At 43.4% G+C, this 26,066-nt stretch overlaps 1 protein-coding gene across 1 annotated transcript in view; it reads left to right on the top strand.

Moving 5' to 3' along the window:
• LOC133111125 (protein kinase C-binding protein NELL1-like) overlaps positions 1–26,066 on the top strand; it is a 328,107-nt gene that overhangs the window by 100,938 nt on the left and 201,103 nt on the right. Inside the window, exon 4 of the mRNA XM_061221274.1 lies at positions 4,688–4,858. Within this exon, the coding sequence (XP_061077258.1) occupies positions 4,688–4,858 (171 nt within the window). The remainder of the gene's footprint in view (positions 1–4,687; positions 4,859–26,066) is intronic.

The following is a 26,066-nucleotide window of genomic DNA, read 5'->3' as shown; positions in this document are numbered from 1 at the left end:
CAATTTTCAAGTTCTGGAACAAAGTTCATGGACTGATGAGACTAAGATTAACCTCTACCAAAGTGATGGAAAGGCAAAGAAAGAAGGGATCTGCTCATGATCCAAAACATACAAGCTCATCTGTAAACCACGGTGGAGAAAGTGTCATGACTGGTATGGCTGCTTCTGGAGTGGGCTCACTAATCTTTATTGATGATATAACTATAAAGTTGAGGAATGGCGGAGAGCCAGGAGCGACTAAGGGTAATCCCTTGTAAGCGGGCACGTGAACGTGTCCGCCACTAAACCCCGGAAGGTAGATGAAACAAATTAAAGGAAATAGCCCCAAAAAACGGCTAAGGAAAATAAAGCAACCCTTAAAAACCAGGGCGAATAACCCAACCAAAATGAGTGCTGATAACGAGCACTACAACCCCAGATCGGGGACAAAATAAAATAACAACCTAGTAAGAAAAACACTAGGCACGAAAACAAAGAACCTTGAGACACAGCTCAGGAAAAAACACAAACCAAAATACATGTACCGGGGACAACGTCCCTCACCCGCAAGCTCACACGAGCTGGAAATGAAAACAAAGAAAAACAAAGAACCTACGGAAGGGGTCAGCTGTGCACACAGCACCAACAGGCTGAGCATCTTCCTTACCTTACCTTTTCTTTTTGTTTTGTAGAAACCCAAACCTGCAGGATACCTGACTCAATAAGGCTCAGAGTCTTACCGCGTGCATACCGGCTTGGTATTAGAGCGAACAGTAACACCAAAGCGTCGACCGACTGTCATAGAGTGCTTTAAATACCCTCCAGAGGTAGGCTCCCTAGGTACTAATGAGGGTCAGGTGAAAATAATAAAGCCCCCTGGTGACCACCACTGGAACTACCTCCAAACCCTGACAATAACTCATGATGGTAGGATGAATTCAGAAGTCTGCAAAAACATTCTGTCTGCCAGCTTACAGAGAAATGCATCCAAACTAATTGGGAGGAACTTCATCATGTAGCAAGACAATGACCAAAAAAAAACACTGCCAACACAACAAAGTACTTTGTGAGGGAGAAAGAATGGAAGGTTTTTGACTGGCCAAGTCAATCACCAGACCTTAACCCAATTGAGCATGTATTTCACCTCCTAAAGAAAACAACAACTGAAAGAGGCTGCAGTAAAAGCCTGTAAAAGCATCACAAAAGAAGAATGCAACAGTTTGGTGATGTCAGTGGGTCACAGGTATAGCCTATCCACTTAAGAGTTATGATGCATTGTGTGTTCAGAGATGCTCTTCTGTATACCACTGTTGTAATGTGTAGTTATTTGCGTTACTGGCACCTTCCTGTCAGCTTTGTCCAGTCTGGCCATTCTCCTCTGACATTGCCCATTAAAAAGGCGTTTCTGTCTGCAGAACTGCCGCTCACTGGATTTGTTTTTGTTTTTTGCACCATTCTTTGCAAACTCTAGAGACTAGTGTGCGTGAAAATCCGAGGAGATCTGCAGTTTCTGAGATACTCAAACCACCCTGTCTGCCACCAACAATCATTCCACAGTCAAAGTCACTTAGATCACATTTTTTCCCCATTCTGATAGTTGATGTGAACATTAACTGAAGCTTCTGATCTGTATCTACATGATTGTCTGAATTTCATTGCTAACACACAGTTGGCTGATTAGATAATCACTTGAATACGTTTTAATAAAGTAAAAATGTTCTTAATAAAGTGAACTCTTGTCTGGTGTTCATGTTTTTATCTCATAAATAGTAATCTAAAATATAAATATATATAAATATACATTTTAAAATATAAAACCTTTTTTATTTCTTTTTAATATAACCCTTATAGTGGGGTTCCCCTGAGTGCCTTTGAGCCTGGGTGGAGGGAGGGGGTGGTGGTGTTTGGGGTGTGGCTGGGTAGGGAAACGGAGGTCGGGTATGCGTCTCCGCTGCTGAACTGCTCACCAATGACAGTGTATGATTACGTCCGTGGTGTTAGGACAGAAAGTGATGAGAGAGGACCATAAAAACGAGAGCGCACACCAAAGCACCCTGATCTGTGACCTCCGTCTGATTTACAGTCTCTCTGGGCGATGCCCCTGTGAGCAGGGCTAACTGAGCTCACCACTCTCCCCAGCGGCAGTGTCTCTCCTACAGTGCAGCGTGAGGAATATTCATCAGCCTGCCTTCATATTGTAATAATTGCAACATTCAGAGCCGCCATTAATTATGGAGTTTCTCTTTGTGAACCATGTTTTGTGCATTGTTCAGTTTTGTGACTGTCTGGAAGTGGTAAGAGAGACTGACCGAGAGATAGAGACAGAGACAGACAGAGAGAGACTTTGCTTCAAACTAATTTCCTTGAATTGATCACATATTTAGGTCGTTTCTCATCTGGTCTTCAAGGAGTCTTTGGAAAGGTTTATATTGTATACCTGCTACAATAGATATGTATTCCATCCGGCTATGCTGCCCTCGTTCGCATGCATATGGATGAGAGCTGCTTAGGTTTGGCCTGCGTATCTGAGACTCATCCGCTGTGGGGTAAATAAAATACCCAGCACACTTGAGTTCAGCTTCTTTATTCATAGGCCCCCTTCTTCATTGATCTATGAATATATGGATTGGGTAAAGCATGTTTGGAGTGTGGTGCCAATGGGCCCTGCAGCTTGACTGAGCGGCATTAAGAGCAGTGGGAGAAGCCGCTTCCTACGCCGCTACTTTCAAATTGTTTTTCTAACGGGTGTCTTTTTTTGGTCTCTTCAGGCTGTTTCGTTTTGCAAGCCTAAATTTAGGATACTCATTTTGTGTGGGCCCTTTGCATGGAATTGCACCAGGGACCTGTTTTGGGCGTTCTTCCATTTTAAACATTGTAAACTGGTTTTGAAAAAAACCTCGATGTATTACATTACATTATTGGCATTTGGCAGACGCTCTTATCCAGAGCGACGTACAACAAAGTGCATACCCATAACCAGGGCTAAGTGCGCTGAAAGACCCTAGAGGGAAGTACAATTTCAATTGCTACCCGTACAACAAAGATAAGGACCAGGGCCTATTTTTTATTTTATTTATTTATTTATTTATTTTTAAACAACAAATAAACAAACAACAAAGCAAAAGTGACCAAACTTAACTATCCAAATACTGCTTACCTAGCCAACTAAACATACCGAAACACTACGTAAATCACAAAGACAACAATTAAGGATCACAGGGAGGTAGGGAGGGATGCGGAATGGAGAATGAATGGAGAATATTCTGAAAGGCTATCAAAGGGAAATAATTGATTGACTGTGTCGTACTGTGTCGGCATGGATTGTTGCCTTGCTTTTTGTACCAAGTTGTGTCGTGAATGGTGGAAAACACAAGTGTGTCACACAACCTGCCATAGGACTTCCACTCAGCCATTTAGTGGATGTTTATATGTCTGTGTGAATATGTGCAACTTGAGAGACTCCCTCACAGAGCCCTCTGGGTAATATTAACCCTTTGAAGAGTAGGTATTTTTTAAATGTTTCTTTCTAAATTCTTAGTCTGTGTTCGAGAAGTCCATTACTTTCAATTACTAGTAATGATTGTTCCATCAGTTTGGCTGGGAGCGCTGATTGGAGGTCTGGAGGAGTTGTGCCATTCGCTGCCCTGTACGCAGCCTGATGGGAGACAATAGAAGAAGCCAGCACAGTGAGATGAGAAGTGTGACAAAAGCACACTGGGGGAAATCTTGCGTGTGCGTTCTGATTGGCTGCCGGGGGTTTAGCAGTGCAGGCCGAGACAGGAATTGCAGTTGCAACATATCCATTCAAGTGATTACTTTTTTTCAAAATAAGATTATATTACATTTAACTGGATGTATGCACCTAGAGTATGCACTCAAGGGTACATCTGCACTCCCCATATCGCTAGTTACTGATGCACTCGTTTAACCAGCCCCAATCACGTGTCAAAGGAGGATAAAGTTCTAAAGTCCCAAGAATGAAATTTCATCGATTCAGCCAAGTTTTATTAACCATGTCGTTGGTTACTAGCTACTGATAAATTGACCTAGCTACTTACATGCAAACATTAAGTTATCAATTGAAAGAAAGCTATGGAACCTGATGAAGGAATCTCTCTGTTTGACCTGTGGGCATGATGCGATGCCAGATGTGTAACAGCCTAAACTCTTCATTAGGGGATGCTTCCTTTCACACTGCTGTTTGCTGCAGGGCCAGTGTCTGTCAGAAATATAGCGGAGCATTTGTCCATTCTAATATTCAGTCTTTATCTGTATGATTCCAATTATTGCCCCTACACATCTAGCAGAAATCATATCAATCAAATCAATCTTATTACAATAATAAGGGTGGGAGAAACTGCAGAAGAGTGTATTTTTTTTGGAGCGTCAGGTGGCCTGGGGACCTGAAATGTCTTCGGGTTGTTTTCTTGCCGATTAGTCCATTTGCCGAAATCAAGTCGAATAAATTTGTTCCTTTTGTTTCGTTTGGTACAATTTGCTTGCACACCGCACAGATTTAATGACCAGAAAAAGATCATTTGTTCATTCATTCATTGGCCAGAAATGTGAAAATGTCTTTTGTAGGTGCACATGCAGGTGTACCCTGCCAAAAGCAAATGTGCATTTTTACTGTGTGTGACTGAATCCTTTGTGAAGCAGGCCTGACCTCCTCCTCCTCTTCTTCTTCTTCTTCTTCTTCATCCTGCAGTTACTTTGAGCTGGAGAGCAACGGGCTGAGGGAGGAGATCCAGTACCACTACCGCCACAGGGGGAAGCCCCGCTCCGAGTCCTTCCCCTACCGTCTGGCGGATGGGCAGTGGCACAAGATCGCCCTGTCAATCAGCGCCTCCCATCTGCTGCTGCACGTGGACTGCAGCAGGTAAGAGTGCTGCACCCTCCCTCGCTCAGCCTATCCCTATACCTGACCCTAACACTGACCCTAACACTATACCTAACCCTAACACTGACCCTAACACTATACCTAACCCTAACACTGACCCTAACACTATACCTAACCCTAGCACTGACCCTAACACTATACCTAACCCTAACACTAACCCTAACACTATACCTAAACCTAACCCTAACACTGACCCTAACACTATACCTAACCCTAACACTAACCCTAACACTATACCTAACCCTAACACTATACCTAACCCTAACACTGACCCTAACACTATACCTAACCCTAACACTATACCTAACCCTAACACTGACCCTAACACTATACCTAACCCTAACACTGACCCTAACACTATACCTAACCCTAACACTATACCTAAACCTAAACCTAACCCTAACACTATACCTAACCCTAACAGTGACCCTAACACTATACCTAACCCTAACCCTAACACTGACCCTAACACTATACCTAACCCTAACACTGACCCTAACACTATACCTAACCCTAACACTATACCTAACCCTAACACTGACCCTAACACTATACCTAAACCTAACCCTAACACTGACCGTAACACTATACCTAACCCTAACCCTAACCCTAATACTGACCCTAACACTATACCTAACCCTAACACTATACCTAACCCTAACACTGACCCTAACACTATACCTAACCCTAACACTAACACTCACCCTAACACTATACCTAACCCTAACCCTGACCCTAACACTAACCCTAACACTATACCTAACCCTAACACTAACCCTAACCATAACACTAACCCTAACACTATACCTAACCATAACACTAACCCTAACACTATACCTAAACATAACCCTAACACTATACCTAACCATAACACTAACCCTAACACTATACCTAACCATAACACTAACCCTAACACGATACCTATACCTGACCCTAACTTTATCCCTATAACTAACCCTAACCCCATACCTAACCCCATCCCTAACCCTACATATTCATACTGCCTGAATTTTGCTCAGGAACGTTACATATTCATACTGCCTGAATTTTGCTTGGGAACTAATCAGTGGTGTCACACTCTTCCTTGCATCCATCAGAAAAGATCTCTTGGAAAACATCTGGGTCACCTTGTCAGGTTTTGCCATCATAGAATAAACAGCATACGTGGCTGCAGCTTCAAATCAAATACCAGACTGTGGGGCCCATCCATGCAGATACCAGATAGCAATTGAAGAATGTTTCTATAATATAAACATTAGCCTTCCATGCTAACTGAAAGTGAATGGACTCAGATAAAATGATTATTCACCAGAATCACCATAGTTTGAGTCTCTAACTGGGAAATAATTGGAGGTCACATTGAAGTGATTGTGGTGCAGCAGCATTTATATATTATTTATGGTATCATTTAATCTCATACGCTTGTAAACATTCCCCTGCAAATTCCCTACCCTTAAGGTCAGAAATTCAACCTCACTAATGGCAGTCACTTATGCAGGTGTTGCAAAATCTTGTTTGCTGAAGCGGCCTAATTTAGTTACTGATGCACTTGTATTACCAGCCCCACTCCGACCATCAAGTAAACTATACCTGGCCTGAATAGTCATTTGAAGATGTAACAAAATGTTTTCTAAATGGGATCTTTGTCCTTGACAGAGACGGTTAAGAAGGTGCACTCCTGCTGTTATGTTATTTGTGTTACTAATAGATGTCGGAATACGGGTGCTAAAGTCCGTTGGCGATCGAATGAGATCAGCCATGAAATGGTCAGTGATGAATTGAAACTTAGATTTGATTTTCTCATTTCATGATTTAATTTACAAAAGAGTCAAATATTTAAAAGAGTCAAATATTTATCAAATATTTTTAATTTCTGGTGGACACTACACTCAGCGATCACTTATTAGATTGACCTAATCTAATCAGCCAATCATGTGGCAGCAACTAAAAACATAAAATCATGCGGACATGGTCAAGAGGTTCAGCTGTTTTTCAGACCAAATGTCAGATTTGGGAAGAAATGTGATCTAAGTGACTTTGACCGTGGAATGATTGTTGGTGCCAGACAGGGTGGTTTGAATATCTCTGAAACTACTGATCTCCTGGGATTTTCACGCACAACAGTCTCTAGAGCCAGACTCGTCAAAGCTGGCAGGAAGGTGATGGTAATGCAAATAACCACACATTAGAACAGTGGTGTGCAGAAGAGCCTATCTGAACACACAACACATCAAACCCCTTAAGTGGACAGGCTACAGCAGCAAAAGGCAAATAAGTAGAAAAAATAAGTCTAAAATACCTAATAAAGTACTTACTGGGTGTATGTGATCTGTTGTAGCTGGTTAAGTTGTATTTTCCTTCTGTTTCCACTACTGTATTTAACATGGTACCAATCACTCCAACTCAGAGACATTTTGCTTTGATAATGGATTGAGCAAGTTCATATTGCTTGCTCGACCCTGGCTGTGCCATTTAAAGGAACACTGCCAAATTTGTTTGAGTTGAGATTATATGAAATGCTTCACTGGCATCATTGTAGCCATTTCCGAAATATGAGGCAAAATGTATAATAGAAATATCATGTAACCTGACTTGGCTAGCCTGAGCAATATGTCGGACCTCTCCGAGATCATATCGCTGAGGCTAGCCAAGGTAGGTTCTGTGATATCTGTATGGTAACGTTACCATATTTTTATTGGAGTGTAATGTGATCGCCTGGATGGGTGGCTGCCCATAAACCAGTCTCTGCTTTCAGGGGTGGAGTTTCAGTGCCCGTTACCTTCTGGGTAACACAGGCTGGAGATTCAAGCATCAGTGACGTCACTGGACACTGAATTTTAGCCACATATTTAGGAAACAGTGATTTAAAAAAAGCCTACATGCATAATTTAAGCATTTAATCCAAATAATCTCAATTGAAACAAGCATGACAGTGCTTTAAGCACCATCATACAGAGTTTAAGTATCATCTTTTTATTTTGGTCAATGATATAAATGGCTGAGAATTACATTTTAACTGATAAACAATGCTTTCCATTTGGGAAAATTAAATGAGTAAAGGTCTATATCGCATCAATGGAAATGAAATCCCTTGTTCCCCAAATCTCTTCTTTGTTTTAAATTGCACTTTAGTTTGACTGTTGGTGGGTAGACAGACCTGGCTTCAACTGTAGTTAAGAGTCTGGGTGTCATGTTAGTCCCACATTTCTTTTGAAGTTCTGAATATTAAACTTAACAATATTGGACCATTACTTCACTCGAGTTCAAAAATATTTAGTGCACCATCAAATGCACGTCCATTTCTCAGCCAGAGCATTTGGAGCGAGTGACAGACAGGCAGTGTTGTATTTTGTACATTTCAAACATGGTTCAACAACTATTTCACTTAAAGATTTTTGCATTTTCCATAGACCGAGCACCCTTTTTTAACCTGACTGTTATAGTTCTGGTGCTATTACATCTTTGTAAATATTATTCCAAGGCTTAGTTTCTGGTCCTGGAAATGTTCACATAGCAGTAACAGTTGTCAGAGATCTGTGCTGATACCTTGACGGATAGCAGGCAAATGTTAGCATTAGGGCTGATCAATTTAAGTCTTTTGAGGCTTTCAGCAAATGCAAAGAATTTACTTAAAACTTAAAACTCTGTTTAGCACCCAGTAATGTGGCTCTGGCTATTTTGCTTTTTACCTTAGATTCGATATGGAACTGCATTCAAATCTGAAATCTACTCTTTTGTTCTGGAAAAATAGACTAATGTTTGCCATTTTTTCCCCAACTGCCTCTTATGATTGGCTTCAGCCTCTGCCAGCGACATCACAAACTTTGTCGTAAGATGGCTGCCCCTTATGCAAGAAAAGTGAACGGTTGTTGTTTTTTTCTCGCAAATACAGGTAGATTTCAGATTTGAATGCAGGGCCGTATATTATCTAAGGTAAAAAGCAAACAAATCAGAGCCACTTTAACGAGTGCTCCTGTTCCCCTTTTAAAGCAGGATAATTCATTACAGTTACAGTCGGATGGCCGCCTCCACTTCTTATTCCGCAGCTCTTTACATACTGTACCCACCTGCTTGAAGACTGCGCTCCCAAATGGACTTTCCTCAAAATAAAGACAGTATCACACAGTGCTGTGTACCTAGCTAACCCAATCATTTTGTAATGTTTTTATTCTAATAGTGCAATCTAAAGACAAGCAATGTTATCAAAGCTGTGCATCTCACAGAACACAGAGTACCCACATACACTGAATCCTCCCAGAAAAGCACTTTGGCAGTCATAAACTCAGATAGAAAAACAAAGCAAAGTGTTCACATCTACATTTTTCTTTTAAAAATGTGTTTTGGGGAGACTAAAAGATCGCTGCATGCAGTAGATAGCACTTCCATAGCAAAGCAAGGGGCTCTCTGGGCAGACAGCTTCAACCAGCACAGCGGCAGAAATGGCAGATGTTTGCCTGGAGGCTCTGGAGTCCTGACCAGCTGGAGTTGTGTCCTGACCAGCTGGAGTTGTGTCCTGACCAGCAGGAGTTGTGTCCTGACCAGCTGGAGTTGTGTCCTGACCAGCAGGAGTTGTGTCCTGACCAGCTGGAGTTGTGTCCTGACCAGCTGGAGTTGTGTCCTGACCAGCATGGGCATGAGAATGTGAGAAAGGGAATATCGATTGAAGCCCGGTTGGATTATTTCACATGAGCCACATGTTTAACCTTCATATTTTGTTTGGGGTCTGTTTGTAATGAGTTGTTTAAGACAGTTTATGATTTTTGATATATATTCTTTTGCCTGTCCTGGCTGAATTAGGGGATTCCTCATCACCTTCATGCAAAGTGACACACACAGCTGTTTTTAAGAGGCCTTAAGAGGCAACGCCTGGTGTTGCAACTCTTGATTTATGTAAATTGTGCTGATCCAGGTCTTGCAGAAGAGGGTAGAATGGTTGCAGGTGATAAATGCAAATGTGTTTCTGCCACAAAGCATGCAAGCATTTAAGACACCAGTGGAATAAATGAAGGCCATGAAGGATCAGGCTAACAAGGCACATTATGAGAGAGTCACAGCCAGACAAATGGGTCTCTCCGTCCAGGGAATTTTGCCAAGAGCTCTTATGTTAAAAAGGGGATCATACATGCTTCTTCAAACCTGCAGCTTTCTCCCAGTTTGGCTTCATGTAGAAAACACAACCTCAGAAATACTTTTGAGTCAGGGGTACCACTGGGGATATTGAGCCCCAATGATCTCACCACCCCAGAAATTCATTTCCTCCATGCATAACTTTTCAGTTCAGACCACAGGCTTCTCATGGGATTTAAGCCTGTAGACTGAGACTGCCATTGCAGAACATGGTTGTTGTTTTTATTTAAAGGTACAATAGGTAAGATTTTTCTATTAAAACATTTACAAGACCATTGTAAATCCCTTCCTATCATTGAAAAGGGCTCACTGACATGTTGACTCACTCTCTGCCTATGTTTGTAGTCCTTAAATTCAGGTTTCAAAATATGCAGTTGATGGGCTGGCACTCTGTAACAAAAGATTGAATAGCTGTACAATAATTCAAGCTTGTTAGTTGAAAATTGGTTCTAATTGCCACAGCTAATGGTGTTTCAACGTCAGCGTGTTCACAGAGAAGTGGGAGGGATAAACAGTGTTGTGGTTTGAGCGTGTTTGTTGCTGCAATGCCTCTCTTGACCGTTAGAAGTCCGAAATGACCTATTGTACCTTTAACCATTTCCTTTATGATTGGATTTTGATGTATTTTTAGATTCATTGTCCAGTTGGAAAATCTACCTACCACCAAGTCTCAGCTTCCTAATCAAAGGCAACCAGATTTTCTGTTGCTTTGTTGAATTCTTTATGCTATTGATCTTAACCCTGTCCACGCTGCCCCCTTTGGTTGAGTCGTTGATGTATTGTTACATTCATATTTCTAACATAATAATAACTGCAATGAAATAAAACCGCAAGATGCTGCCACAGCGCCACAGACAATAAAAAGCCTATTCTAATGATCCTTGATACCGTTTCTCTACGTCAAAAAAATCTTTTTCCAATATAAGAACAAAAATATACAATTCAGATGTTGCAGGAATAAATCCTTTTTCTTTTCTTTTTTTTTCACCTTTATTCCACGTCCGATGTTTTGTATTTGGAGACATTTGGGGACACTTGAGGACATCTGTGTGCAGCCAAACATATCCAAAATAATCCACTCTTTTAATAATCCACTGCCATATTTGACAGTAGGTATGTGGTGCTTCTCCTTTTATGCATTCCATTTTGCCGCCAAACACATTGATGGTGTGTATGGCCAAAATTTTTAATTTTTGTCTCGTCTGACCATAGCACGATAGCACTCTCTTCCAATCACAATTGCAATAAGATTTGGCAAACTCAAGATTCTTCGTTTTGTTTATTATGCTCAGTAAGGGCTGTCTTTGTGCCACCCTCCCAAAGAGTTTGTTGGTATGGAGGTGCCATTTTATGTTTTTTTGGTGACCCAAAGACACAACCAATCTCTCCAATTATTAAACTACGATTGTTGGGTTACTTATAGCCTCCCTCACTATCTTCCTTACTTTTTGTGGGGATAATGTTTAACCATTTATGTATTTTTTTGTACCCATTACACAACTTTTGTTGGTCAATTACCATCTGTGTCTTCTGAATTGACAGTTATTTGGCTTTTCCCATGCTGATGGTTGACAAAGGGATTTGGATGCTTTTACTTAATTTTTATACTCTAGTAACAGGAAGTGATGGAAAGACACAATATAGTTCCTTTAGACTGAGATTAACTAAATTAAGTAAAATTGTATTGTCAAATTACAATATTTGATTGAAAAAGAATTTGGCACGTGTTTTTCAGAAAAAAAAATTGATTACTAAATAAGAAACATTGAAACTAATGTGGGTTTGTATGCATGTACTAGTGTATGTATATACATTGCAATGTAATGTATTGAAATAAAAGTATATAGTTCCCATATGTTTGAATATAAAATATACATAATTATCCATGTTGCTTATTATATGCAGCCTTTTTTCTACATTTCTACACAAGGGTGCCAATAATTCTAGAGCCCACTTTATTTTACCCAGGTCTGATCTGCAATCCTATGATAGATCTTAAAAATAAAAAAATAAAATAAAGTAAAAATGTGTACATTTCATCTGTGACTCATTGCATGCCTTTTTTTAATAACACCAATCAGCCATTTCCAAATACTCAAAATAAACCCCTGTGGCACTTAAAAAGCAGGCACTCATATCCCAAACTATAAATGTGTATTATAACCAAAAATTATATTTTGGTCTTTCATAATTGATGCGGTATTACTGCTTTTCAGTAAAATAAATGGCAGAAAGTTCATTCAGGCAAGTGGTGATACTTTGCTAAAATAATAATACTGTAATGACATAATAATCCATTTTAATTTAGCAGAACTGAAAGAATTAATGTTCCCTGGCCTTTTTATTATTGACTTTTTTTTCAGCAAATTGCATCATTCAGACAACTGATCTTTCAATATGAATGAGGTTAATTTCTCATGATACAATTCCTAGCTGAACTATATAACACAATCATTTTAGAGCTCATTCTTACAAAATCTTTTTGGAAAAAAATAAACATCTGCTGATCCCTGTACTGTTCCATGTTTGCAGTCCGCACAGACAGGCTGAACTGAGTGTGTGCAGTAGAATGACCAGCTGTGACCTCACAATTAGGACATAAATTTACTTCTGTATTAAGTTGTGACTGTCTTAACTTAACCGCAAGGTATGCAGCATTTCTCCTTGGTGTGCTGTTCCAGCATGTCGTACAGTTGATGCCACTGATTGTGTTTGCCGAGGAGGTTTGTGTTGACAGTTCCGATAATTAGGGTCCTTAGTTCACAGCAAGACATGGCGACACGTCTTGTTGGGTTGACAGAACATTTTCAGTGCAATTTTCAGTGAAAACAAAATGCCTCCTTTTCTTCAAATGTACTAAAAGCCTATTTTAAAACAAGCATAGCTTATGCTAATGCCAATATACATGCATGTGTATTGGGTTCTGTACATGGTAGGATATTTATTGGCATAGTTTTGGATTTCCCCATAAATTTTTCCACTGCAGGATTCATGAGTCTCATTTACCATAATTCTACTATGCTGAAACCAATGCTATCAGGGATATTCAATGAAGGCCAAATAAATGAACAAATATTTTCACTGTATTCTGTTTTTGTCATCCAGTACACCTGTACTATGTCAGAAAAATACAATATTCTTTTCCTGCTGGATCTCTCAGGTTATGCTGCAAAGTATGTGAGTGTTCAAATGTTTGGAAAGTTATTGCCTCCGTGCCTGCTTTACACGCCCTTCCCTGGATCTGAGGGAAGGGCTTGTAAAGAGAGTGGTTGGGCCTTGGGAGCTGCTCCTTTGAAAACATTGAGGCTTCCTCACGGACTGGTCGCAGTCATGACAGAGTGAGCCAGATTAGGTTCAGGGTTCAGTCTGTGGGGGGGGTGTCCACAGCTTTTCACAGACTTTTGATTGTCTGTATTCGCGCACCTTTGACGGGAAGAGCACAATGTAGCCAGTGAAAGAACTACAAGTGATCGGAGCACCTCAGGATGGAAATGGCTGAGAGGAAGAGCGATAAAAACAGGTAATTTAGACTAAATGACATTTACCTTTATATGGTCTCGCTCCAGCAGTCCAGCACATTCACTAATTTACCTGACCTAAAAAAGATTAAATATCTACAAACATCCTATTAAACACCACTTCCTCCCATTGATCCACTTCATTTCAAGCCTGTTTGCACGTCGGAGGTGTTTGTCAAACTGTCAAGTTTAACAGGCCACTTCGTCTTCTCTTGAACACCTTAATCTCTTTTTAATTCCTGAGGACATCCAGTCCCTTTAAGAATTAATCATATTTTTTAAACTAGTTGTATTTTTTCAGTTGAATTTGTATTCAGCCCTACTCCTCTGGACACATCTGCAGTTTAGAGTGCAGACTGGTGCCAGTAGCCTCTGGAACGCAACCTCTGTGCTTAGCAAAATCCCACTGAGCTACAGGAAAAGCCCTAACTACTGCCCCCCCTCCTCTTCCTAGGGGCAATTGTATGTTACCCCATATGACCCTCTGGCACTGTTTGGGCTGCATACTGGGACAGCAATGGGAGTTCACATTAACACTTTAGGCCATTACTGTCCATGGATACTTACCTGCAGTGCTGCTAATAACAGGCCATAGCTGTCCATGGGTACTTGGCTCAGGTGGTAAGAGCTGTCGTCTGACAGGGTTTGATTCCCACTCTGGGTGTGTGGAAGTGTCCCTGAGCAAGACACCTGACCCCTAAATGCTCCTGACGTGCTGGTTGGTACCTTGCATGGCAGCCAATCGCTGTTGGTCAGTAAGTGCATGTATAAATGGATGAATGAGAAGCATCAATCGTACAGGGCTATATAAATGCCAACTGTAAAACCCCACGCTAACCAAATGACGGAATTTAGTGTGGGCCGAAGGAGGTTTTGGGTGCTTGTCCTTCTGGCGTTGCTGGGAGAACATTGGAAGGGTTAATTATTATCCTCCGTACAAGAACAGAGCACAATTACGTTTAAGAATATACTGGGTCCGTTGCCACGGGTCGGTTATGGATTGACCTGCCCCATATCCCACTTACGGATCAGTACAATTCTTAATATTCTCCATTCTCAAACGGGGCCGTATTGTACGCTTAGTTGTTCCTATAGTTTTACTCGTTTATCTGACTCCATTTAAAATATAATTTAGAAATTCGGTTTTGCAACTTACGCGGACCTCGGGAGTGATTACATTCGACTTGTACCTCCGCCACCATTACTCAATATATGCTCTTGCGATTAACATTATTGCTGAAATCTCAGTTCGGTGTAGAACTCAGAGGCTGAGGGTCCAGTCAACACAATACATGCAAAACTGCCATGATAGTTGCGAGCCCAGGTCGGCGTAGCATTAACTGGGCTCCTTAGAGCTAATTTGGCAGGAACCAGCGCCGTAACGCCCAAGGGTTCCCTTCGCACCAAATCACAAGAGCCTTGCGTCACCGACCCTTTAATTGGCAGAAACTTGCTGGCCTCACAGCTTAGAACTATCACAAATGTACCAAAACTGCCGATCGGTCAGTCTTTGGCCCCCATTTTCCCCCTGAGTATTCAGTTGTAATTTAGGCTGAAAAGGTACAAGATGAATTAGAGTCATGGAGATCACGCAAGTTACAAACAAAATAGTTTATTTGCAGACAGGTAGGTTATTAACTTTAGAATATCACAATCAATTACAAAATACACAAATTAAGAATAGAGATAGAGCAAATAATCATACCTAGCCTGCTTGGACTACACACAAACACAGAGTATAGAATATGCCGTGTGGAAAGTCGAATACGATCTTCCGCTGCTACACATACACACATACATACATACATACACAAGACATGTTGTGTGGGAAGTCAAATACGAACTTCCCGATACTTACATACACGTACAATATGCTGTGTGGGAAGTCGAATACGATCTTCCCAGATTGGTCTGTCTCCCTTGCTTTTGTGCCAAATCATACGTTTGGAACCAGGCGGCAGTGCCATAAATCAACCTGGAGGGGTGGTCAAATCTGGAATTTAGACCCCCACCGTTGGGGGTTGTTGAGTAGGGAAAATGAGATGATTACCAAGAGAGGACATGTAGGTTTTCCCCTGAGTTACTGAAACTATAGTTTATTAAATTCCATTTGGTATGAAATGTATCTCATCCGATTCCTTGATTTTATCAGATCACATCCATACCAAACAGATTACCCTTATGTTTTATTATGTTGCAGTTATCATGAAACTTCCCTCCTGATTATCCATTTTACATGCAATTTCTGTTCCCATTACATAAGACTTAATGCAATAATACAAGGATCACATGGGCAATGTTTTCAAGGTTTTACCGGGTCTATTTATCTTAATAGCAGTTTTGAATATTTAATCTAGGAGAGCAGTGTAATGGCAGCAGTGCCCAAATAAGGGCACTGTGACATTGTCCGGAGTCTTCCCCCTTGGAAATGACCAGGTATGGGGTCACAGGGAGGTCACCAATGTTCTGGAGGATTCTTTTCCCATGACCCAACTGGCCTTGGACCACTCATACATCTTAACTCCCCAACAGGTAGTCTAAACAACATTGAAACCCCAGCTCTCAGGCCCCTCACAAATGGCAGCCCTTCCTGACCTTAACCACTATGCTACAGGCTGCCCCATCATATCTATGAATGCTGTAGTTGGGAGTTTTCATGATAACTGCATGATGCTGTAAATATGTATTTGTGCCTCTCATGGTAATATACCTTTTGAATAAACCTGATTTGGGTGAATGAAAGGAAAGGAGACACCACCCCAGATTGCTTGGTTTCTTCTCCTTATCTCTGAAATCCAGGCCTTAGTTCTTGACCCTAAAAGTGAGTCACCCATCCATAATTTACAGCCAGGCCCACCAGGCTGGGGGCTAAAACACATGGCTTCTACAGAGACAGCTTTTGCCCTGTTACAAAAACTAGACCATTACACCAGTCGCACTGAACCAATCAGAATAACACCAAACATTACTATATTCTGACCTGGGATTACCATGAAACATCTTTATACCGTCTCCAATATTGTCAGGAATGTGAGAAAGGGGGCGCCCCCAGGGCCCAAGAAGGCACCTCTAAGAATCCTTCTCTAGCTCTCCCCCACAGGCATGTGTGCCAACGGTGGGGGCTAACAATGTATGCTCCAGGAGGGGGAAGTCAGCAAGCTGACCAGCACATGAGACCAAATGTTACTTATGACTGGCTTACACAACCATTTACTGTTTTACAGCTTGATATATTCTTTAAAAGAATACCTAAAATGAAATTAATAATTACAATTTGTTTAAAATCAAATTATTAATCAATTGAGATGACTGCGTTAGGTTTCAGTAATATTGAAAAAGAAATACAGTCATGGATTTTGATGGGTTTTAAACTTTTTGGCATGACTATGCATCAACATTGCATACAAAAAAGTTTTCTGACTTTAGTCTAGTTATTTGTTTTACTGTGTTTAAACATACCGTGGAGTGTGAGTGCCATTCTGAGTCAACCAAGTGTGGACCATATTATTTGGTTATTAACAGACGGTGGACCCTTGTGAGGATCTACTGTAGAGTTATAAAACTGTAAATGCAGCAGCCAAGCCATTACAAATATTTTATACTGGATATGTACAATACGCACCAATGTTCTTGGTGCGTACATGCAGAACACACTCCCAAAACAGTGAAGTCTGAGAACAAATCTAAATATCCCTTAAAAGTTGAAACTGTATGGTGTACGAGTTCAAATGTATGCTTATGAATATTCAATTGGGAAAATAGTCAAATTAATATTTGTGTTTGATTAATAGATGGCCGTAGTGCAATTCCTGGTATCACATGAATAAACAACAGAAGCTGTGTATGGCTTTGCTTTGCTATCAGGCTTGTTTAGTTTTGGGGGAGCTGGTGCACTTTTTTTTAGCTTCCCAGCAGGATGTTTTATGTAACTGTGCCTTTGCTCATTGAATATTTTCAATTGAACATTCTAACGCTGATGGTAATGATCACTAGATCGGCAATGCAGCATAGGCATATAGACAGGGGAAAACTAACACACTGATCTTTGACTGGAAAAGAGGACAATGTAGCCAGTGAAAGAACTACAAATGATCTGAGCCCAGAAATGGCTGAGAGGAAGAGCGATAAACACAGGTCATAAACATGGGGGGCCTTACTTTTCCCATTGAGGCTGAGGCTGAAGAGATTGGGCGTGTCCGCTCTTCCCGGCTGGATCTATAGAAAGCACTGGAGATCTTGAACACTGGCTTCAAATTTTGAAAAAGAACACTCCAAGAAACCTTCACTTCAAAGGGTTCAAATATTTATGCTTTATGCTTGGGATGGCCAACACTGGCCTTAGTCAGTAGAGTTATAGGGTCTGCTGGTTTTATTTTCACACAGCCACCTTTCTTATCCCTTATTCAGATTGTGGTATTTTTATGGTTTAGGTAATATTTTTATTCTATTTTATTTTAATCACTTCTGTTTCTCCTACTTTGTATGTTTTCTCCTCAAGAAATCTGAAATCAGTCCACATCTAAGCAACTAGGTGAGCGCTAAGCTGACTGCATAAACAGCTAATACATTAATAATCTATAGTTAATGAAATTAATTATATTAGTATGATAGAGTGTGGAGTAGCATTGAAAGCTATGGAAACCTCTGGCATGGGGGTGGACTTGAAATCTGGTTGCGGACCCAAGCCACGACAGAGACACCCATACACCCAACGCCTCCACAGACAGTACACCCTCCACCTCATCACTGGTGGACAGGGGCTGAGATCTGCCCATGGAGCCGTTCTTCAGCTAGAGTAATTAAGGATTTGCTCACTCAGGCCAGGAGGCCCCAGTGTACTGTATTTAATATGAATACACCACTCTCCACATCCCTCATCTGCATACAGCAGGGATCATTCATCAACTCTGGCCCTTGCATTCCAAATCCAGCCCTGCTTTTCTTCTCTCCTGGGCCATTAGTGCTACGGATTGGCCGGACACTTCACACCTAACTCCCAGGTAAATGGAGGGTGGAAAACCTGCAGTTTTCAACCTTCAAGCACCATGCGTTGCTGATCCCTGAAATACAGTGTGTGTATGTTATTAAGAGTGGGTTTTTGCAATGTTTATTTTCAGTTCTAAATCAGTGTTCTAGAACTCCACTGCTTTCAGTTACCAGTACTGATTGTGACAGCATTCAAATCTAATCATATACATTTACAGGGTTCATTATACACAAGTCTTCCTTCCAGTTGGACGCTCATCTCCGGTTTGACACGACGGTGAAACCCTGCGAGTTTGGCACCACGCCGGGAAAGCCATCAAACCACAGACCACGCGGAGGCCCTCGAACCACAGGAATTCCCAGCACCCCATCAGCGGTAAACACTTCCATTTAAAAAAAAAAAAATTGGATGGAGTCTGGTTTCAGAGAGCGCAGGCCCATGCATGTGTGAAACGGGCTGATTGGAAACGTAAATCTGACCTGACGGAGTTACAGGAAATTGAGCAGCTCCGACGAAACGAAGATGGAAATAAAGCCGAAGCGGTCGTCTCTTTAGGGATCCCCGCCCGAGTCTCAGCCAGAGTCCTCAGATATTTCAGCTGGAGAACTGAATAACTGAAGAACTGGAGAACTGGAGAACAGGAGAACAGGAGAACTGAATAACTGAAGAACTGAAGAACTGGAGAACTGAAGGACTGGAGAACTGGAAAACGGCAATGACAACCCTCTGCCCGCCTGACGCAGGTTACATTGACGAGTGGACTGAGATCACAGCCCCGTGGAACAGAACACACCAGTCATCCCTTCATTCCTTCACAGACCCATCCGTGCATGGTGTGCCAGCTCATATGTCATCCCTTGGCAGGTGATCCAGCTACTTGTGAATACAGTTCTGCAGGACATCACAATTAGACAACAATCGTGTATAAAAAAATAAGACTGTCTTCCCCGTGAGAATGGCAGATTTATTTTTCTTCAGATTTTGATAAATCCTGATAGTGCACCTTAAGCTCTTCCAATTTCAGTTTTTCAACTCACAAGCACACAGCAGAGAAAACACCCTCTGAGGCTGTGAATCAAAAACTGTGAAGGAAGAAGAGTCTAATGAGCTCTCATACTTCTTTTTCCCAGAATTACAACATGATTGGCCATGCTTTGTGAATCAGGTAATCAATGTTTGTGGCAGCATCCGAAAAGATTCTTCCTTTGGAGCTTTTTTACATTGAAAATATACACAATCACTGAGCACTTTATTTGGAACACTATACTAATAATGGGAAGGGCCTCCCTTTGGTCTCAGTACAGCCTCAAATCTCCGTGGCATGGATTTCACAAGATGTTGAAAACATTCCTTTGAGATTCAGTTCCATGTTGACATGATTACATCATGCAATTTCTGCAGATTTGTCAGCTCCACATTCATGCTGCAAATCTCCCATTCTAGCACATCCCAAAGGTGTTCTATTGGATTCAGATCCGGTGACTGGGAAGGCCACTGAAGACCATTGAATTCACTGTCATGTTCGTGAAACCAGTTTGAGATGACATTTGCTTTGTGACATGGTACATTATCATGCTGGAAGTAGCCATTAGAAGATGAGTACATTGTGGCCATGAAGGGATGCACATGGTCAGCAACAATACACAAATAGGCTGTGGCATTCAAGCGATGATTGATTGGTATTAACGAGCCCAAAGTGTGCCAAGAAAACATTCCCCACACCATTACACCACCGCCACCAGCCTGGACTGTTGACACAAGACAGGTAGGGTCCATGGATTCATGCTGTTGGTGCCAAATTCTGATCCTACCATCTCTATGTCTCAGCAGAAATTGAGATTCATCAGAACAGGCTGGTTTGGTGGGATTAAATAGTAAAAATGCAACAAACAACATTCTATGCAAAGTCCTGTACCAACCTGTCATAAGAAAATGTGTTGTGCAGTGACCCTCTGTAACTGTATAAAATGTAAGAAAATATACAACGATTTTATGTCATGGTGGGAGGTTATTCCCGTGGTGACCGCTAGAGGGCCTGTTCCTCATTTGCATTAGGGGAATGACCTCCCAGCAGAGTATTTAAGGCCAGTTTGTATGAGCCTCAGTGCTTCTGTGTTACTGTTCGCTCTAACACCAAGCCGGTAAATGCACATGGTAGACTCGAGGTTTGAGTCAGGTACTGTGCAGGTGTGTGTTCACTTATCCAAACTTTCTAACAAGTTATTCTAAAAGGTAGGAAGGCGTTTGGTGTGGTTTTACCGACGCCTTCCCTAAGGGTTTATTTTCATCTTTTATTTTGGGCTCGTGTGAGCCGGCGGTAGAGGGACGTTGTCCCCGGTAAATGTATTTTGGTTTGTGTTTATTCCTGAGCTGGGCCTCATGGTTTTTGTTTAGCCTACGCTGTTTTTGGCTAGGTTGTATTTTTATTTCATTGCCCCTGATTGGGCACTCTCTGTGCTCGTTATTTGGCACAGTTACTGGTCGGTACACTCGCCCTGTTTTCAAAGGGTCGTTTTATTTTCTTCAGCCATTTTGGGCTCCTTTTCTGTTTTCCCTATTAAGAATCGCCTTCGGGTTTGTTTTTGTTTCTCCCCCCTGTTACGGGAGTTATTCTCATTTTTTGTCCCACTTATCCCTGTACTCCGCCCCTAGGATCTAGGAGGGGTTTTATTCAGTCGCACTTGGTCCTCCGCTCAAACCCCACCCTGATAGAACACAAAAGCCACCCTGGAGAGACCAGCGACTTATACAGGAATGAATGTGGGAGACTCCCCGCTGGAAGCGGTGGTCGCCGCTCAGCAGGCTGCTTTAGGTAGGCGGGAACAGGCGCTGCAGGTGCTGCATGCACAGCAGGCTGCTACCACCGAGCAGCAAACACAGGTGTTCCAACGTCAGGATGAGATCCTGGCCAGGTTAGGCAGGCAGCAGGATGTGCTGCTGGAGCTCGCTGATAGTTTTCGGCATTTAGCAAGCGAGTTCCGCTCAACACAGGGACTAGCACTATCTCCTGACTCCTCTCAACCACCCACTCTCCCTCAACCGACGGTGTCCGTTACGGTATGGGGGGGAGGCGGCTAAATGCAGGGGGTTCTTATCCCAGTGCCTGATATTTTTTAAAGCACAGCTCTCACGGTTTTCCACTGAAGATGCTCGAGTAGCGTTTATTCTGTCGCTTCTAACCGATAAGGCTCTGGCCTGGGCAGACCCGCTGATTAGGGCACAATCCCCAATAATGGACAACTCTCAAGTCCTCATTCAAGAAATGACCAGGGTTTTCGACCACAATATCACGGGCAAGGAGGCGGCGGCTCGCCTAACTTGGATGAGGCAGGGAACGCAGAGTGTCGCGGAATTCTCCGTGGCGTTTCAGGCTCTGGCAGGGGAGACGGGGTGGGCGGAAGAGCCTCTCATGACACTATTTACAGGCGCCTTGTCAGACCCCGTCAGGGACGCACTGGCCACGGTAGAGCCACCAGGGGATTTAGGCTCGCTAATATCTACCGCTAGCCGGCAGATCAGGTGGGATAAAATGGCCAGTTTTACCTGGCCTGGGCAGAGGTATTGTGGCAGAGGAGAAACAGGGGCAACACCAGGTAGAGGAATCCATGCAGCTGGACGGGACTACGCTGGCGCGGCCCAAGAGGCGCCTCGGTCCATGCTACTTTTGCAAACGAACAGGGCATTTAGTTAAAAACTGTCCAGACCTAAAAGTAAAAGGGCGGAGCGGAAGTCGCTAGTGGGACCGGCCGAGGGTTTTAACTTTTGCACTACTATGCCCGTCGAATTGACGTGGAGAGGGGGCGTGGTGGAGGCTGAGGGGTGGTGGATAATTTTTTGGACCGTCAGTGGGCTGAACAAAAGAAATTGCCGGTTCGGTCTATCCCACAGCCCCAGTCTATCACGGCTCTCGACGGTCGTCCCTTGGGGTCCGGGGTAGTCTGCCACAAGACAGAGCGGGTTACGATGCGGATCCCGTTTCGGGGCCACCAGGAGCGGATTTATTTTTATCTGGTTGAATCTCCAGCTTATCCGGTAGTCTTAGGGCATGTATGGCTCGTAAACACCCAGCCATCCATCAACTGGGGTAATCGGAGGCATCCAGTCTCTCGGTGGGGTCCGCACTGCACCACTCATTCCGATCAGAGGCATTCTTCCTCGACTCCTGCCAGAGAGACTGACGTAGGGTCCGATTTGGACGAGGAGGAGGCTGGGGAGCCCCTGGGTCCTAATTCCAGTGGCCCGGAGGAGCAGGAGGCGAGTCTAGAATGGGACTCAGTCTATGATTGGGAGCGTCCTTTTGACGAATGGGAGGGCAGTGAGGGAATTGACTGGGACACACAGAGCCTTTTCCAGACTACAGGCAGTGAGGGTAAGAGTCGGATGGTAGGGGCTATTGAGTTCCCATTCTCCAATAACGTCCCAAGGGAATATAACAGGTTATCAGAGGTATTCAGTAAACAGCGGGCGACCACACTACCTCCACACCGGTCGTACAGCTGTGCAATGGACCTGTATCCGGGGACAGTCCCACCTCGTGGTTCACTTTATTCACTGTCTGTGCCAGAAAGCAGAGCCATGAAGGAGTACATTCATGAGGCTTTAGCCAGCGGGTTTATAAGACCATCCTCGTCACCAGCGGGAGCAGGGTTTTTTTTTGTTAAAAAGAAAGACGGGAGCTTAAGGCCCTGCATTGACTATCGAGGGCTTAATGCTATCACAATAATAAATAGATATCCCCTGCCACTTATGAACTCCTCATTCGAGCGCTTACAAACGGCGTCGGTATTCACTAAGCTGGACCTCCGGAATGCGTACAACTTGGTGCGTATAAAGGTGATGAGTGGAAAACTGCTTTTAATACTCATTCGGGACACTACGAATACTTAGTGATGCCGTTTGGCCTCACCAACGCCCCCACGGTTTTCCAGGCGTTTGTCAACGATGTGCTCAGGGAGATGCTAGAGAAGTTTGTGTTTGTCTATCTAGACGATATTCTGATCTTCTCTGCCACTCTCTCTGAGCACATTCGTCATGTAAAACTGGTCTTGACACGCTTGTTAGAGGCTCGACTGTTTGTGAAGGCGGAGAAGTGCGTTTTTCACGCAAATTCCGTTTCTTTCCTGGGGTTCATTGTGTCGGCCGGTAAAACGGAGATGGACCCGCAGAAAATTGACGCCGTAAAAAACTGGCCAACCCCGGAGTCTGTTAAGCAGGTGCGTGTGTGTGTGTGTGTGTGTGTGTGTGTGTTGGTCTGGATAAGAACTGCTAAATGAATGTGGTGTAATGTTATACAATGCTAGCAATTTCTGTCACCTTTCATAATCAATTCCATAACTCAGTTTGCTTTTCTATGGCCAGGATGTGCTTTTGAATGAGTATGAAGGTATTGCTTGCGCTGACTGGTTAGTTATATTGTAGCGTGTGGTGATTCTGTATAAATAAGGGCTGCACTGTATGTTCCATAAATGTTCTGTCAGGAGAAACAGATGAGGCTCTTTTGTCTGCTGGTTGGCTGATTGTGGAATATATTTCATCCCTAGTAGAGATAGTAGGCTTATTTAACTTTTATAATTGGCTATGAGGGGCAGTGAGATTTCGCAGTGAAATGCGACTATGGCAAGATCACATCTTAGCTTTTTCAACAGGCAGCCTCTGCCATTTGCTGTTGATACAAAGAGGATGTTATGGGAGAAAACGTATAGCTGTTTGAGGTGAAAACATGACAAACGGGTAACAGCCAATCCACTGCCTGACTCCAGCATGTGAATTCCGTAAAGGGAGTGAAAAACAAAATTAATAAAACAATTCCTCCGTTTTCCTGCTCGACCTGTTGAGCGGAGTGTATTTTGGGCCATTGTGTTGCCGGAGGGTTTGACTGATGCAGGATGATGGACTGTGTGTGAAGTTTAATTAAAACTCTCAGGCAGCTCCGAGGGCACCCAAAGGGGCCTTCACATCACAGGGCCTGCAGAGCTAAATGAAGCTCTGATAAAATGTGAGAAAGCTAAAAGGTTTTCTTTCTGTTGAAGTCATCTGTTGGAATATGTTGTTGACTTATCCACAGTGCTGCAGATCAAAGCGTTTTATATCCAGGTTGTAGGTATTAAAGTCAAAAATCAATAACTGCATGTGTATTTCTACACCTACAATATTAAAACATGAATACATGTGATGTAAGCTATTAATCTATATATTTCACTGTGAAGCTCATGATTAAATAGATCATTACATTTATATAGTGCATTTCTAGACACACTCCCCTCCGAGGAATCGCCACCTTAACGTGGTGGAGGGGTTTGTGTGTCCCGGTGATCCTGGGAGCTAGGTTGTCGGGGGCACTGTCAGCCCCCAGTAGGGTCTCCCAAGGCAAATTGGTCCCGGGGGAGGGGCCGGACTAAGAGCGATTCAAAGACTCCCATGACACGGCCACACAAAGATCCAGTTACCTCGCCCGGAAAAGGGAAACCAGGGCCCCCTGCTGGAGCCAGACCCGGGAGGGGAGCTCGTCTGCGAGCGTCTGGTGGCCGGGCCTTATCCCATGGGGCCCGGCCGGGCACAGCCCAAACTGGTCACGTGGGGTCGCCGCCCTGTGGGCTCACCACCTGCAGGGGTCGGCATCGGAGTCGGGTGCTTTGCCCAACGGGCAGTAGGCAAAGGCGGGGATCCGGGCGTGCTGATCCTCGGCGTCGCAGACTGGTTCTGGGGACGTGGAACGTCACCTCTCTGGTGGGGAAGGAACCGGAGCTAGTGCGGGAGGTGGAGCGGTACCAACTAGATATAGTTGGGCTCACCTCCACGCACAGTACTGGTTCCAGAACCAAACTCCTGGAGAGGGGCTGGACTCTGTTCTTTTCTGGAGTTGCTCAAGGTGAGAGGCGCCGGGCGGGTGTGGGGATACTCACAAGCCACCGGCTGAGCGCCACTGTGTTGGAGTTCCACCCGGGGAACGAGAGGGTCGCCTCTCTGCGACTACGTGTCGCTGGGGGGAAGGCTCTGACTGTCATTTGTGCTTATGCACCAAATGGCAGTTCGGAGTATCCGGCCTTCTTGGAGTCACTGGGCGGCATCCTGGAAAGGGTGCCACCCGGAGACTCCATAGTTCTGCTGGGCGACTTCAACGCTCACGTGGGCAATGACGGAGAAACCTGGAGGGGGGTGATTGGGAGGAACGGCCTGCCTGATCTGAACCCAAGCGGTGTTTTGTTATTGGACTTCTGTGCTGGTCATGGATTGTCGATAACAAACACCATGTTTGAGCATAGGGTAGCTCATAATTGTACTTGGTACCAGAGCACCTTAGGCCAAAGATCGATGATCGACTTTGTGGTCGTATCATCAGACCTGCGGCCGTATGTCTTGGACACTCGGGTAAAGAGAGGAGCAGAGCTGTCAACTGATCACCACCTGGTGGTGAGTTGGATCAAGTGGCCGGGGAGGCTGCCTGACAGACCCGGTAAACCCAAACGTGTAGTGAGGGTGAACTGGGAACGTCTGGTGGAGGCCCCTGTTCGCGAGGTCTTCAACTCCCACCTCCGGAAGAACTTCTCACGCATCC

This window comes from Conger conger, chromosome 15, assembly GCF_963514075.1.
Source record: "Conger conger chromosome 15, fConCon1.1, whole genome shotgun sequence".
In the NCBI taxonomy this organism is placed as follows: Eukaryota; Metazoa; Chordata; class Actinopteri; order Anguilliformes; family Congridae; genus Conger; species Conger conger.
This window is presented reverse-complemented; position numbering and strand designations above follow the sequence as displayed.